The sequence below is a fragment of the Trachemys scripta genome, chromosome 1, assembly GCF_013100865.1.
Source record: "Trachemys scripta elegans isolate TJP31775 chromosome 1, CAS_Tse_1.0, whole genome shotgun sequence".
NCBI classification, from domain to species: Eukaryota; Metazoa; Chordata; order Testudines; family Emydidae; genus Trachemys; species Trachemys scripta.
This window is the reverse complement of record NC_048298.1, coordinates 80,878,745-80,893,626: the sequence shown is the minus strand read 5'-3', so window position 1 is coordinate 80,893,626 and position 14,882 is coordinate 80,878,745. Positions and strand designations below refer to the sequence as shown.

The 14,882-nt window shown below is 38.8% G+C and overlaps 1 protein-coding gene across 1 annotated transcript in view; it reads right to left on the bottom strand.

The window, feature by feature from the left end:
* Nucleotides 1–14,882, bottom strand: part of METAP2 (methionyl aminopeptidase 2) — a 29,834-nt gene that overhangs the window by 11,900 nt on the left and 3,052 nt on the right. The window contains exons 3-4 of the mRNA XM_034773000.1: nt 12,244–12,309; nt 11,799–11,901 (exon numbers count right to left, since the gene is read on the bottom strand). Of these exons, the coding sequence (XP_034628891.1) occupies nt 11,799–11,901; nt 12,244–12,309 (169 nt within the window). The remainder of the gene's footprint in view (nt 1–11,798; nt 11,902–12,243; nt 12,310–14,882) is intronic.

Genomic DNA, 14,882 nt, shown 5'->3' with positions numbered 1-14,882 from the left:
CTTTGGGAAGAGCTCACATGCTCTCTTCACCACAAGCTCTCCAGGAGTGTTTTAACAGTAACAGTGGCAAAGATTAAACAAACTGAAGTGTCAACAGGTAGGCACATAGACAGCACACTTATTCTGCGGCACATGCATTGTCCCCCTGGGAAGAGAGCTGTATGAACAACAGCAGAAAGAACCTTATAAAATTTAATTTAAGTTTAAAAAAAAAAATCTATATATGCCCTTTAAATGGTGCTCTATCAGAGAAACAAATTATTTTTTGATTACTCAATTAGAAAACATTTGAGTTGACAGCATTTCTTTAAATACCATATTATAGTGTTGCTACGATATGGGAGATGCTCCCGCTCCCAAGGAAATCAAAGGAAAAAACTCACTCACTTCACTGGAAGCACGAGAAGACCTATGATCAAGAAATAATCTTGCTTCATCATGTATAAAATGAAAAGAATTACGTTATGGGAAATGTTCTAAGCAGATTTAAGTTATAGCCAATTGCTTAAGCCAAAATGCCAGATCAGCTCTCGGATCTTAGAATACACCTCTACCCCGATATAACGCAACCCGATATAACACGGTAAAGCAGTGCTCCGGTGGGGCGGGGCTGCGCACTGCGGTGGATCAAAGCAAGTTCACTATAACGCGGTTTCACCTATAACGCAGTAAGATTTTTTGGCTCCCAAGGGCAGCGTTATATCGAGGTAGAGATGTATCTAAATAAAAAATAGGAGCACAATTCAAGAGTAGATTTGCTGAAAGCAAAGTATGTAAAGGAACTATTTCTAGTTTAGCAAGCCATGCTCCTCTTCAATAGCAGATAGTTTTAGATACAAAAGAGATGCATCAACAAAATAGCTTTTACAAATAGTCACATATAAAAGGCTGGAGAAAATGGACCAAAATATTTATTTATTGATTCTTCAGTACTTGTCTGTATTTCACAACTCAACAAATGATAAAATAGGATGTCATTTCTTAATAAATTAGAAATGTTGTCCAAACTTTCATAATCTGAATTCTCTGAGTCAGTCTGCATGTAAACCTATATCTATAGATTTAATTCCTGAAGAGTGGAAGGGCATTTCTCTTGGGTCATCAATTCATATGCTCTTGGTAAACCCTATTATTTGTATTATCTAGTATGCTAGAAACAACTCAAGTGAACAAAGTGGTCATTTTATAAATAAATTTGAACATGTCTCTGACCAAGGCTGGTTACATTCACCTCCACGGAGGTGAATCAAAAGCTATATATGAAGTGTGCCTGGCTGGTTCTTCCAGTGGACACAAAGAATCTGTTTACATTGGAAACCCAGTAGTTCTCCATCCTCCTACTCTAACTGGATTAAAAATATTAATCCCTTTTGAGAAAGCCTTTTATACCACGAATTGAAGTGAAACACCTTATTCAAATTACATTACTTTGATACTCAATATATTCAGTAACAATAAGTCTCAGGGTTATAGGACATATTGAACTCCTATTCATACCTATAGTGCTTGTTATGTTATATATGAGCAATAGCCATTGGCTGTGCACAGCCACTACAAATGCTTTTCAAAAATTAGATTAAAAAAATAATTCACATTATATGAAAGGTAAGCCTCTCTTAGAAGTGAGCAACAGTACATGAAATACATACTTCAGTAACCCCAGAAAAGGTACTTTGCCTGGACTGAAACAATCTACTCTTTTGTGGATAATTCCCTGGAAGTTTTACAAGTCAAATAATTTGTCTTTAAACCACAGTCTTTGGTTTCACGGCAAGACCTTTCACAATACCTAACAAATATATAAAATGCAAAACTAAGTTAATGACTGAACTACAAAACCTCATAATCACAAGCTATTAAAAACTTGCAAAAGCATGCTGAAGAATTCCCAGTGAGAATCCATGGAGATGCAGATCTCAGTCCTATTAGATTAGGAAATTATGCCTATTTTGTTATATTGCACAAAGCTAAGAAATTCAGTTCTGCAAGTTGAACAAGAGCATTTGGACAAGATGACCTATTTCCCGAAGGAAACAAGGAGCCCAAGCTATTTACTCTAGCAATGTTTAGATCAGGGGTTCTCAGACTTTTGTACTGGTGACCCCTTTCACAAAGCAAGCCTCTGAGGGCGACCCCCCCCCCCGTATATTAAAAACACCGTTTTATGTATTTAACACCATTATAAATGCTGGGGGCGAAGCAAAGGCTGACAGCTCGCAACCCCCCCATGTAATAAGTTCGCGACCCCCTAAGGGGTCCCGACCCCCAGTTTGAGAACCCCTGGTTTAGATCTTCTCTTCATCTTTCACACTGATTCTGGAAACGAGATGGCCTTATAGGACCCAGAGGATACTGATCTTGTTAAAGTTTCAATATGATTGTGTCTACCGAATATAGACAAATAACTGTGTGGTTGAATACTGGATCCTCTTAGGTCATCACCTAGATTATTTTCCCCTATCCAATCAGAGCAGATGCTCAAAACCTTTTGTGTAACGTTATTTACAAAGCAAAGATGCTCTTTGTAGAAAGGTATTTTGGAGAGATTGAGAGTATGGCTGAAGGGGGGAAAAGGGGCAAAAATTCCCTCTGGTATGTTTTGAGAACTCAAGGTTCTCATTCATTTTAGTTAGCTTATACTCAGTCTCTCAAAATGAACTTATGTTAGAACTACAGGACAACATTTAATAGGTATGGAAAAAGCAAAGAAAATGCAGACACGAGACTAATGGCAAAAGTCCATGGGCTCATTCTCATGCACCAGTTACAGCCCTGGGGCCATGTAGATGCAGGTCATGTGCTTGCTCCTAGTCATGTGCCTACAGGAAATCACATAAGGATTCCTGTCTCTTCCACAGTGGAGCAGACAAGACACCCAAGGTCAGAGAAGGACACCAGATGGGGCTTTGAACCTATTAGGGAAAGGGTCTGAGGGGAAGACACCTGCAGAAAGCAGGAGATGGCTGGGGAGGAAGCCTCAGCTAGCAAAGGCTGTGAAGCCCTAGAAGGATTGCAAGGACTATGAAGCCCTTTGATTCAAGCACTACGACCAGAGGGGCAAAACCAGAATTTTGTTGCTTTGGTTTGAATCTTGGTTTCTAAGTTAATAAAAAAAGCCCCGAGTAAAAAAAATTGAAATTATACTGTTTGGATCATAGTTTCAGCCTCCCCGGTTGGTGAAACAGCTAACCAGTGCACGGCCCCATCAGATTCAAAGTAGGCAATTGGATGCACAAAACAATACATCATTCTGTGGTGCTAAAACAGAAGAAATTTTAATGGAACCAAAATCCCTATCTAACTGGGGCCAGATCGGGATCAAAAATTTAGATAATCCAGACAATGGGGAAGTAGAAGGCAGCAGCAACGTCTAGCAGTCACAGTAGAGATCATGCACAACTGGACCTGTGTGCGCTGGCTATTCGGTTAATATGGAGAGCTGGATCCTGGAGGGTCGGATAAACAAGGTTCTACTGTATCTGGAGAAGACTAACTGAAGGAACTGAAAACCGTAATTTAGGTAACTAAGGGGAATAACTCAGCAGAAACTGCTCTAAATGTTAAAACAAGCATAAAAACCTAAACATTCAAACAAAATTTAAAACCTAAGACCTGGATCTGCTGGACAAAACGACTTAATTTCATTGTGAAGGACTTGGTGCCAACAGCCGAATACAGACATTAACACCATTTATATGAAGTGCATAAAGGATTCCCTCTTATGGGAACCTACCAGAAAAACTAGGTTACTAGTACACACCGGATCTATAGGTGAGAAAATAGACTTTTTGCTGGATCAAATCAGAGAAACAGAATTTCTCCCTACTCCATTTTATATCTGAATACATAAATGCTCTAAAGGGCATCCAAGATTTGATTGCTCTTACTTATTTTAAGTTTATACAATTGACGTTTATTTCATCTATTAGTTCTGAGGATTTAAGAAAACAGTGAGTAAATATATGGTTTGGGCACTTGTTTCTTGTCCCCCCAAGACCAAAGTTATCCTAATTATTTGCCTCTCCCAGATCCCAATGCCAGACAGTGAAAGAAAAAAAGGCATTACAACTTTGCCTTAATCAGGCATAGCAACATGAGAAAACTGTAGTTGATTTATTTTTAAATGGTCCTTGAGTGAATATTAAGTCTACTTTCCTATGTTGTGCTTACCATATTTAGAACTACTGCTAAAATAGCATAAATATTGTAGAAATCAAATTTGCTGTAAAACATGTGGATTTCAAAAAGCCGTAAAAGTTTATGTAAGAGTTTCAAAATTTAGTTAAAATGGAACATGTAAGGCATAAAGAATGCACAAAATACAACAAACGTGAATACAAACTACTTAAGTGCTCTGAAATCCACATGCTTACTCAGACTGTCTTGATATTTGCTTTGCCTTATCTTAAGGGGTGCTCGGCAGTGTTAGTGGTCCAAATTTGGGATCATTTGAGAAGGGGTCCTGACATACAGCCCCCAGTACAAAAAAAAACAGTATTTTACAACAATCAATGGGTTAATAGGGCTGTCAATTAATTGCAGATAACTCTCACGATTAACCAAAAAATCAACCGCGATTTAAAAAACTGCGATTAATCGCAGTATTAATCACATTGTTAAACAGAATATCAATTGAAATTTATTAAATATTTTTGGATGTTCTTCTACATTTTCAAATATATTGATTTCAATTACAACACAGAATACAAAGTGTGCACTGCTCACTTTTTTTTATTACAAATATTTGCACTGTAAAAACGATAAACAAAAGAAACAGTATTTTTCAGTTCACCTCACACAAGTACTGTAGTGCAATCTCTTTATTGTGAAAGTGCAACTTATACATGTAGATATTTTTTTTGTTACATAAACTACACTCAAAAACAAACCAATGCAATACTTTAGAGCCTACAAGTCCACTCAGACCAACTTCTCGTTCAACCAATTGCTAAAACAACCAAGTTTGTTTACATTTACGGGAGATAATGCTGACCACTTCTAATTTACAATGTCGCCTGAAAGTGAGAATAGGCGTTCACATGGGACTTTTGTAGCTAGCATTACAAGGTATTTATGTGCCAGATATGCTAAACATTCATATGCCCCTTCATGCTCTGGCCACCATTCCAGAGGACATGCTTCCCTGCTGATGATGCGTGTTAAAAAAATAATGCATTACTTAAATTTGTTACTGAACTCCTTGGGGGAGAACTGTATGTCTCCGACTCTATTTTACTAACATTCTGACATATATTTCATGTTATAGCAGTCTTGGATGATGACTCAGCACATGTTCATTTTAAGAACACTTTCACTGTAGATGTGACAAAACGCAAAGAAGGTACCAATGTGAGATTTCTAAGGATAGCTACAGCACTCGACCCAAGGTTTAAGAATCTGAAGTACTTCCAAAACCCTGAGAAGGATGAGGTGTGGAACATGTTTTCAGAAGTCTTAAAAGAACAACACTCCAATGTGGAAACTACAGAACCTGAACCACCAAAAAAGAAAATCAACCTTCTGCTGGTGACATCTGACTCAGATAATGAAAATGAAAATGCGTCAGTCCGCACTGCTTTGGAAGGTTATTGAGCAGAACCCCTCATCAGCATGGATGCATGTCTTCTGGAATGGTGGTTGAAGCAGGACTCAGAGACATATGAATCTTTAGAGCACCTGGCATGTAAATATCTTGTGACGTCGGCTACAACAGTGCCATGAGAACACCTGTTCTCACTTTCAGGTAACATTGTGAAAAAGACGCGGGCAGCAGTATCTCCTGCAAATGTAAACAATCTTGTTTCTCTGAGCGACTGGCTGAACAAGAAGCAGGACTGACTGGACTTGTAGGTGCTAAAGTTTTATACTGTTTTATTTTTGAATGCAGGTTTTTTTTGTACATAATTCTACATTTGTAAGTTCAACTTTCATGATAAAGAGATTGCACTGCAGTACTTGTACTAGGTGAACTGAAAAATACTTTTTTGTTTTTTACAGTGCAAATATTTGTATTCAAAAATAAATATAAAGTGAGCACTTTACACTTGTATTCTGTGTTATAATTGAAATCAATCTATTTGAAAATGTAGAAAATATCCAAAAATATTTAAATAAATGGTATTCTATTAATGTTTAACAGTGTGATTAATTGCGATCGATTTTTATCACTTGACAGCCCTAGTTCTTCACTGTTTTTTTTACACACACCTAGGGCTCTGGTGTGAGTCTGATGTCCCCCCAACAGATCTCAGTTATTCAACATTAATAGAATCATAGAAATGTAGAGCTGGAAGGGAACTCAAAATATCTTCTAGTTCATCCCTGTGCACTGAGGCAGGACCAAGTATACGTTTGTCCAAATTGTTCTTAAAAACCTCCAGTGATAGTGATTCCACAGCCTCCCTTAATAACTTACTCCAATACTTAACTATCCTGATAGTTAGAAAAATCTTTCTAATATCTAACTTAAATCTCCCTTGCTGCAGATTAAGACCAGTGACTTCTTGTTCTACCTTTGGTGAACAACCCTTAACATATTTGAAGACAGTTACTGCCCCCTCAGTCTTAAAATGCCCAGTTTTTTAAACCCTTCCTCATAAAAGGTTTGGAAAACATGACCTATCATTTTACTGCTCTTCTCTGGACTCTCTCCAGCGTGCCCATATCTTTCTTAAAGTGTGGCATCCATAACTGGACACAGTACACCAGCTGAGATCCCCCTAGTGCTGAGTAGAGCAGAACAATTATCTCCCATGCCTGACATACAAGACTCCTGTTAATACACCCTGGAATATTAGCTTTTTTCACAACTGCATCACATTGACTCTATTCGTGATCTACTATAACCTCCAGAGCCTTTTCAGCAGTCCTGCTACCTAGACAATTATTCCCCATTTTGTAGTTGTACATGTGATATTTCCTTCTTAAGTATAGTATCCTGCATTTATCTTAATTGAATTTTATCTTCTTGACTTCAGACCAACAATTCACCAATTTGTCAAGGTCATTTTGAATTCTAATCCAGTCCTCGAAAGTGCTTGATGTCTCATCCCCCTGCCCAGTTTGATCTCATCCACTAGTTTTATAAACATACTCTCCACTCCATTATCCAAGTCATTAATGAAAGTATTGAATAATCCTGGATTATTCAATACTTTGGGATCCAAGTAGATACCTCCTCCCAATTTAACACCAACTATTAATTATTCTTTGAGTACAGTTTTTCAACCAGTTGCGAACCAACTTTATAGCAACTTCATCTCTGGACTACATTTTCCTAGTTTGCTTATGAGAATTCATGAGGGACTGTGTCAAAAGCCTTACTACAATCAAGATGTATCTCATCTCTGGCTTCCTCACAATTCACAAAGCCAGAAACCCTATCAAAGAAGTAAATTAGGTTGGTCTGGCATGATTTGATGCATTAGTGCATGGCACACACTACCCCTTTGGGTCCAAAAATGGGGCCTAACTGGCTGGGCAGTAGTTGTTCTCTATTGTTTTTTTAAACTTTTGGAAAATGGGCCCTGCTAATTTTCACAGCTAATTTGGAAGGGATTCAAACTATTTACAGAAAGATAATGTATATACTTTTCACAGAGGCATGAAAATGATTGCTGGGCATGTTGCAACTTTGTCATCTGGGGGACTACTATATTAGAGCACCAGCTCTGATCAATTAGCACTGATTTGAGAGAAGATGAAAGACAATTAGGAGTGTCTCCTGAACCAACCTGAATGTGCTTAAGATCAAGGGCTCTCCCAAGCCCCCTAAACAGGAGACGCTCGTAACATGCTTAGATTCTTAATATTTTTTAATGCAGGCTTAGGGAATGTGGGGAGGGAGGACTGGCACAGTGAAGAATGTGGGTGTATGTGGGGACTGGGAGAGTGCAGAGACGGATGAGGTGATAAATGGTGTTGGGTGTTACAAGAGATGGGTTGGAGGCCTCAGGCCAGAGGGATGGATACAAAGGACATGGGTGGCACTGGGCCTGTCAGCCCCACATTCTTCCCTCATGTGTGCGCATGGAACTAGAATGCCCCGCCCTCTTTTCCCTGACTTCTCACATGAGCCAGGATATGGAGAAGTCCTGCTTCTCTGCATGGGAAGCTGAGAACAGGCATGCTCAGCGCATGCTCCAAGCCCATGGTGCTGAGACAAAAGTGAGGGGTTGAGAATGGGCACACTTGCTGCATATCACAAGCTCACAAAAAGAATAGGAACACCCACTAAAATGAATTGCACTGTTCACACATCTTAGAGCTATTGTTTTAGGCTTTATTTCCTTGGGTGTTCTCATTTAGCTGAGAACATATTGAGACGAATGGGCCACTTCAGACATCTCTGAGCCTCCTAAGCTGCAGATGGATGTGTAAAGACTCTTTCCCATACATTAGGCCCAGATCTGGGGTAAGAATGTTCCATCTCCAGCCTCCTCCTTCCTGATTCCAGGTGGTATAGGCATTCCTCACAGCCCCACCACTTTCCCAGTGCTCCATGGGCCCATCAAATTTGACAGGGACATGGAGTGGCAAGGAGAAGGATGGAGCTGGTACAGGCATGAGGGGCTCAAAGCAGTGGGAAAGCACATGAAGGCTCAGAACAGTGAGCAAGATGGATGAAATGTTGGAGGGATGTCTCAGCAGTTGGGGGCACCTCAAAAAATCAGTTATATATGCACTCTTATTTTGATACTTTCATCAGTAACATGGGATAGGAGAAAGGGTAAAAAGATTTTGACAGCATGTTAATTAAATCTCCCCAATGTCACATATTAGTATTTAAACACCAGAGAAGAGAAATTCTTGAAAAGAAAATAGAGATTAGAAACACAGGCAGTAAATAAAATGATATTCAGCCTGGAAGAATGCAAAATTAATGCACATGATAAAAAGTAATCAAAAAATCAATTATTCACCAGTAATACAAAAAAAAAACCCCCCAAAACAACTAACATGAGAGTGGACAACAAGTTCTATGCGCCAGCAATAGAACACAATACCAAAAAAAGTAATGAAATTTTATGCTGAAAGTGCCCAGACATCACTTCAGGGGCGATAACCCCTCTCCATAATAATTTAGCAAGACCACGCTAGATTCAGTTCTGAGAATCTCAATCTCAGGAAGACAAACTGAAGTTATTTCAGAGAAAAAAAAAGGCAGAGGAAAATTTAACCTGAGTAGAGGTTAAAAAAATTACTGATGAGGCCCAACTGTACTGTGGAATGGTCTTTCAAGTGACTTAGAACATCAGAATGGCCATATTGGGTCGGACCAATGGTCCACCTAGCCCAGTATCCTGTTTTCCGACAGTGGCTACTGCCAGATGCTTCAGAGGGAATGAACAGAACAGTGCAATTACTGAGTGATCAACCCTGTCATCCAGTCCCAGCTTCTGATGGTTGGAGGTTTAGGAACATTGAGAGCATGGGGTTTGGTTTTCCACATTTTCTCTTATATCATGTAAAACAGGGGTGGGCAAACTACAGCCTGCAGGCCAAAGCTGGCCCGCGAGTCATTTTAAGCCGGCCTGTGAGCCGCACCATGCGGCTGGGCCCCGCTCTGGCCGGGGGCTGCACCATGCAACTCCTGGAAGCCACGGCATGGCCCCGCTTCGGCTCCTAAGCGCTCCTACAAAGTTTGCCCACCCCTGATCTAAAATTACCCAAATGTATCCAGCAGGACACAACCCTGCTCTGATAGGTAAGGCTAAGATTTAGTCATGTGCATTTTTAGCACAAGTCATGGATAGGTCACGGGCAATAAACAAAAATTCATGGCCTTGTGACCCGTCCTGACCTTGTACTATAAATACCCCTGACTAAATCTTTGGTCTTCTGGGAGGCTCCGGGGGCACAGCTGCTACTCTGGAGGGAGGGGGGGGGTCCTCTGCGGCACCTGCTGGTGCTGTGGGAGCCATCTGGGGTGCCCGCTGGTGCTCAGGGTGGGGGCTCTGGAGCACCTGCCGCTGCTGGCAGGGGGCAGCCCCGCTGGCCCGGGACCGCCGTGCTGCTGCTCGGGCAGCCCTGGGGTCAGTCATACCTGTCGGCTGCAGAAGTCACAGGTGTCCCGGAAAGTCACAGAATCCAAGACTTCCGGGACAGACTCCCAGCCTTACTGATAGTAGGTGGGTAAATGAACTAAATGACTTCAGAGTTCCATATCTTCTTTGATTCAGTTTGAAAGCCACCATTATCATGTATAGGTCACTTTTAAAATGGGAGAGTTATCTCAAATTATTTCAACTTCCATTGTTCAAGGAGTTATGTCAGTCATAGCCCTGAAAAATCAAGTATTCATTCACAAATACTGCAGTATTTATTGACTGTGTTCAAATAACACCTTAGAATTTCTATACAGTTCTTTGCCCTCAAAAAAGTTGTTCACCTAAGCCTGGAAAGCCACAGGAGGCAGCCTCACTGAACTTTCAAGTTCTTCACAAAGCAAAAATTTTTTCCCCCCTTGTTGAGATTAGATAATCATCCCTTGTTAAACAAAAGAAACCTAACAATTAGTAAATTTTTGCATTTAGCTGGTTAAAACATATCAAATTATTAAAATCTATATGTGGAACCAACTAAAGAGAAAATCGCTTTGCAACTATGTGGAGTTGTTTTGGGTAAGAGCAGATGAGAGTGGAGAGGCACAGGATACTCAGTCAAAAGAGTATGCTTTGTATTTTGACTTAAGACACATTTTAAAGGAACACTATCAACCTCAAATTTAAGTAGTTTCAAAAAATGAAGCTACTTTTAATTTAGATACTGCACCTGTCCATGAGTTTCCTTACCAATGTTTTTGATTTTACAATCACATTTTGTTTTTGAAACTTTCACTTCTACATTGCTTTGACAGACCCAAACAAGAGAAACTGGCAATATAAAATATAGAAAGTAAGAAGTACTACAGGTAGTTGACAGCACTTCATAAAAGTAAACAAATAAAAATATTTCTCTCAAAACTTATTTACAGTAATCTTAGGCATACTTATAACATTAGCAGGCACAAAAAAGTGTGATTTTTAAATTTACATGCCATTTAAAAAAAAAGATATTGCTAGAGCTGTGAAGACTATTTCATGAACAATGTTTTCAACAAATTTTACCCCATTTTCTGTTAGTTAATGTGTGTGATGGGCACCTAAGTCTCATGGCATTACTTCTGCTGTCTGAGCAGACAAGGTTTTTTTTTTTTTTTTTTTTTAAATAAACAGGAGGAGGGCTTGACATCAGGACGTAAACTTTCATACATTAGACACACTTTTTCCATAAATGTTACACCTAAAAAAAGTCTGCTCCTAAGGAAGTCTGTGGATAGCAAGTAAAAGATTGTAAAAATCACATTATTTGCATGTGTTCAAATACTCCCCGCTCCCCACACCTTCTATTTTTTTCCACCCAACTCCAGTCATCACTATGCTCCACAGTGAACATCCTATTAAGAGCATCAAGGAAGTTCACACATGCTACTGCAGTTATCTTAGTTTATATATGGACTCCACAAGAAAGCAAGCTACACAAATATTTGAGTAAAATATAAATCCAGACCAATGAGTTTAAAGGGTCGGAAGGGAGAACATTTCTGATCTGATGACCTCTGTGGAGGAACTTGTTAGATGATCCAGTAAAGAGGCATTACCATCAACTTTGTTCACAATCTGCATTAAGGGTTAGTCAAGCAAAGCTGCAGGAAAATTAAGTCTTTCATTGTATATCAGAAGTTCTTTCAGATCAGAAGTATTTATTTTTTAAACTTAGTTATTTTTTAGACTTAAAAACAGAAACAAAACATTTACCCATCTTGTGTTGGTGGATATTCGCATTCTTCTCCTTTTGGAAATATGCTACTGGGAAATAGATCACATATTGGAATAGAAGGTGGATCTGTCTGCACCTTAGCTGTTGAGTAAACATTTTAAGAAGTTTTATACTGCAAGCTGTAAATTATTATAAACTGCAAGAAAAGCAAAAATAGCAAAGTATATTTAAGAGCCTCCTGCCAGAATTTGGGCTTATCCCTGGAACACCATGTACCATGATGCCCTCAAGTCACCTGACCTGGCCAATGCTCAGTGCGGCATTCAGAGGCACCAGAGAGAACTTTCAGACTGCCTTGACCAAGGATCTACGTTGTGTTCCATTCCCCACAATATTTTTAATTGGACAACCATAATATAGGGGAATAAGTTTAAGTGAGAATATGAGAAAATTCCCTTTATTATTGTTGTAATTGACACCTACGCCCTTTCTTCTTTTTCTTTTTCTTCTTTTTCTTCCCTGTTGCTCCATCTCCTTCACCCTCTCCGTCTGTAAAAGAAATGTGTTTATATATACATACACACCCTCAAAGAGTTAAATGTAGGATAAAAATTATCATGGCACCTTATTGAAAAACTACCAGGTAAGATGGCTTAAAGAACACTTATAAAACTGATACCTCAATTTTATACAGCTTATGAGACAATCTGTATCTGACACCTTAGTTTACAGCTTGTACACAGCAATGAAAAAATCAACAGTTTTATATAAACTCTATCTGAAAGTTAAACATCTGACTTCACTTAAAATGTGTATATCCCTTTTAAACTATGCCATAAGCAAACAGAAGAATTTGAGTTTTGAACCAGGTACAACACTGCATCTGGGACCAATGCTGCTTCTACCTCAGCTGCATTGAACTTGATGTTGTTCAGATTTGTTACAAGTCCCCAAATTCATAGAGTCTAGAAACTTTGAAGAAAGCTGAATAGGTAAGAGAGACAGCTAGAAGCAATCACCAACAGTGGCAGATTCCTTCCCAACTCCAGATTCAGATGTAACAAGATACTTCTGAAAACACCACTGCTGATAGCATATCTCTGAATAGTTCCTTTATGTTGGCGGCATATTTAAGAAGTTAGTCAATGAAAAAAGAAAGGCTATGAGGAATTTGTTAGAAACAGAGCATTTTCCATCCCAAATCCCATTTTCTGAATCTAGCTAACATGTGGCCTCTGGGGAAAAGGGGTTAGAAAGAATATTAGATAATACAACTGGAAAGAAGTGACTACCACTTTAAAGAATTGATACTTTCCTTTACCAGAAAAAGGAAAAGAAAAACGGTGATGATGGAACTCACAGAGGTCAATGTGGAGCTCACCACATAAGTAGTGCAGAAGATATAAATGACAGGTAACCCAGGGGAGGGACCAATATTTATGGTACTCCTTCCTACAAATTTTCAGAGCTTGAAGAGAGAGGAGCACATGGCATCAAAGCAACAAGAAACAACAGCCTGAGTGTGATTATAGCATGGTTTGACTCTATCCAAAAATAACATTTACTTAACATGATGGGGCTACATCTAATAATGTTTACCTACTCCATATGTGCAAAGATTATAAAACATTGTACAATACATTTAGCTGAAGTGCTAATTACTCTGCACATCTATCTGCCTACACCTTCTAGATCCAAAAACTACCCACCCAACTCTCCCGTTTTAGTTACAAAAACTGATTCCAGAAGTTGTCTTAATTTCTTCCAGTATAAAGTGTTGCTATTTTCATCATATTTACTCAGAACCCTGTATTTGCTCATCTATAAAAATTGACAGGGCATTCCTTGCACAAAAGTTGGAATCACTAGATCTCCATGCCTTTCAAATGGCAAATGACTTATGTAATCTGGTCATTTTACTTATGTAAAATGGTCAATGTAATCTGAGTTATTAAGTAGATAGGTGATTTTTAGATTGTTGCAGTCCTGCAGTGGGTGTAGATTTTAGTACTTAATTAAAACCCAGTGTGTAAAAGAAAGTCAAGTTTCAGCCTTAAGTATCTCGTTTTATAATCTTTAAGGATGTCTTGTAGGTACAAACACCTTGTTGTTTCTGCTTTCTAATCTGTCCTGCCAGGTTCTCAATCAAAAACGTATTTAGCATTTAGATGGTCAATCTCGCCTAACAGCCTGTACTTATTTATTTCAATCACAATAACTGTGTCACATGGATTTTGACCTTGAACTGTGTTTAATCCATTAACACTGCATCAGAAAAAGTAGTAGTCTTGGCATATACTTCACAAACTCAGAGAGTCAGGGTATCTTCCAGGTCCCTATGCTAACCACTGCAGACACTGGAAAAATTCAAGACATCGGTAGCTACTGTTATTCACTTCCCATGGTCTTAACATATGTCACTCGCAAGAGAATCTGCCAATCAGTAACCCAAACTAACTGGGCCTACACTGCCATGCCTTTGAAAATTGCTGCCAATTTACTCTGCTGCCAGATCCATAACTACTGTTTCCAACTAATGTTATTTTCTGTTCCAGGTTGCTTATTCAGTAATAAAGAGAAATTTTTCACCAGGCTAGCACCATAAGAATTTACAAGGAATTGAAACAAGCCCTTATATGCCATGACCATACTTGAAATGCAATTTGTTTCTCAGAAACACAGTAACTATACTTTCCAATATCTCAGATGAGCAAAGCTGCCAGCCCAATTCAGTAATGCAGCAGAACCATAGTGAATACTTTCTGAACACTTCTTCCCATCCAATGGGCAGTGTTAGGGTTACCCAATTGTGGAGATGGCCAAAAAATTGAGTATTTTTTAAGAAAAACAAACAGGAACAGATTTCAGGCACAGCCTCTATTTCCCACAATTATACAGATTTCCAGTGGTGTGAAGAGAATGAGTCAAGCAAAAAACACGAAAGGCAATCAAAAAATTAAGAATTCTGGTATTTAACTTGTGCATATTGTGAAAGAATTTACAAGTAATTTGTACGGAAGATAGGGAGAACATTATTTCAGTGACAATACCACTTAAAATTTTAGATTTATTTAAATATTGATAACTACACTGTAAAAAAGAGAGCAGAATGAAATGCAATG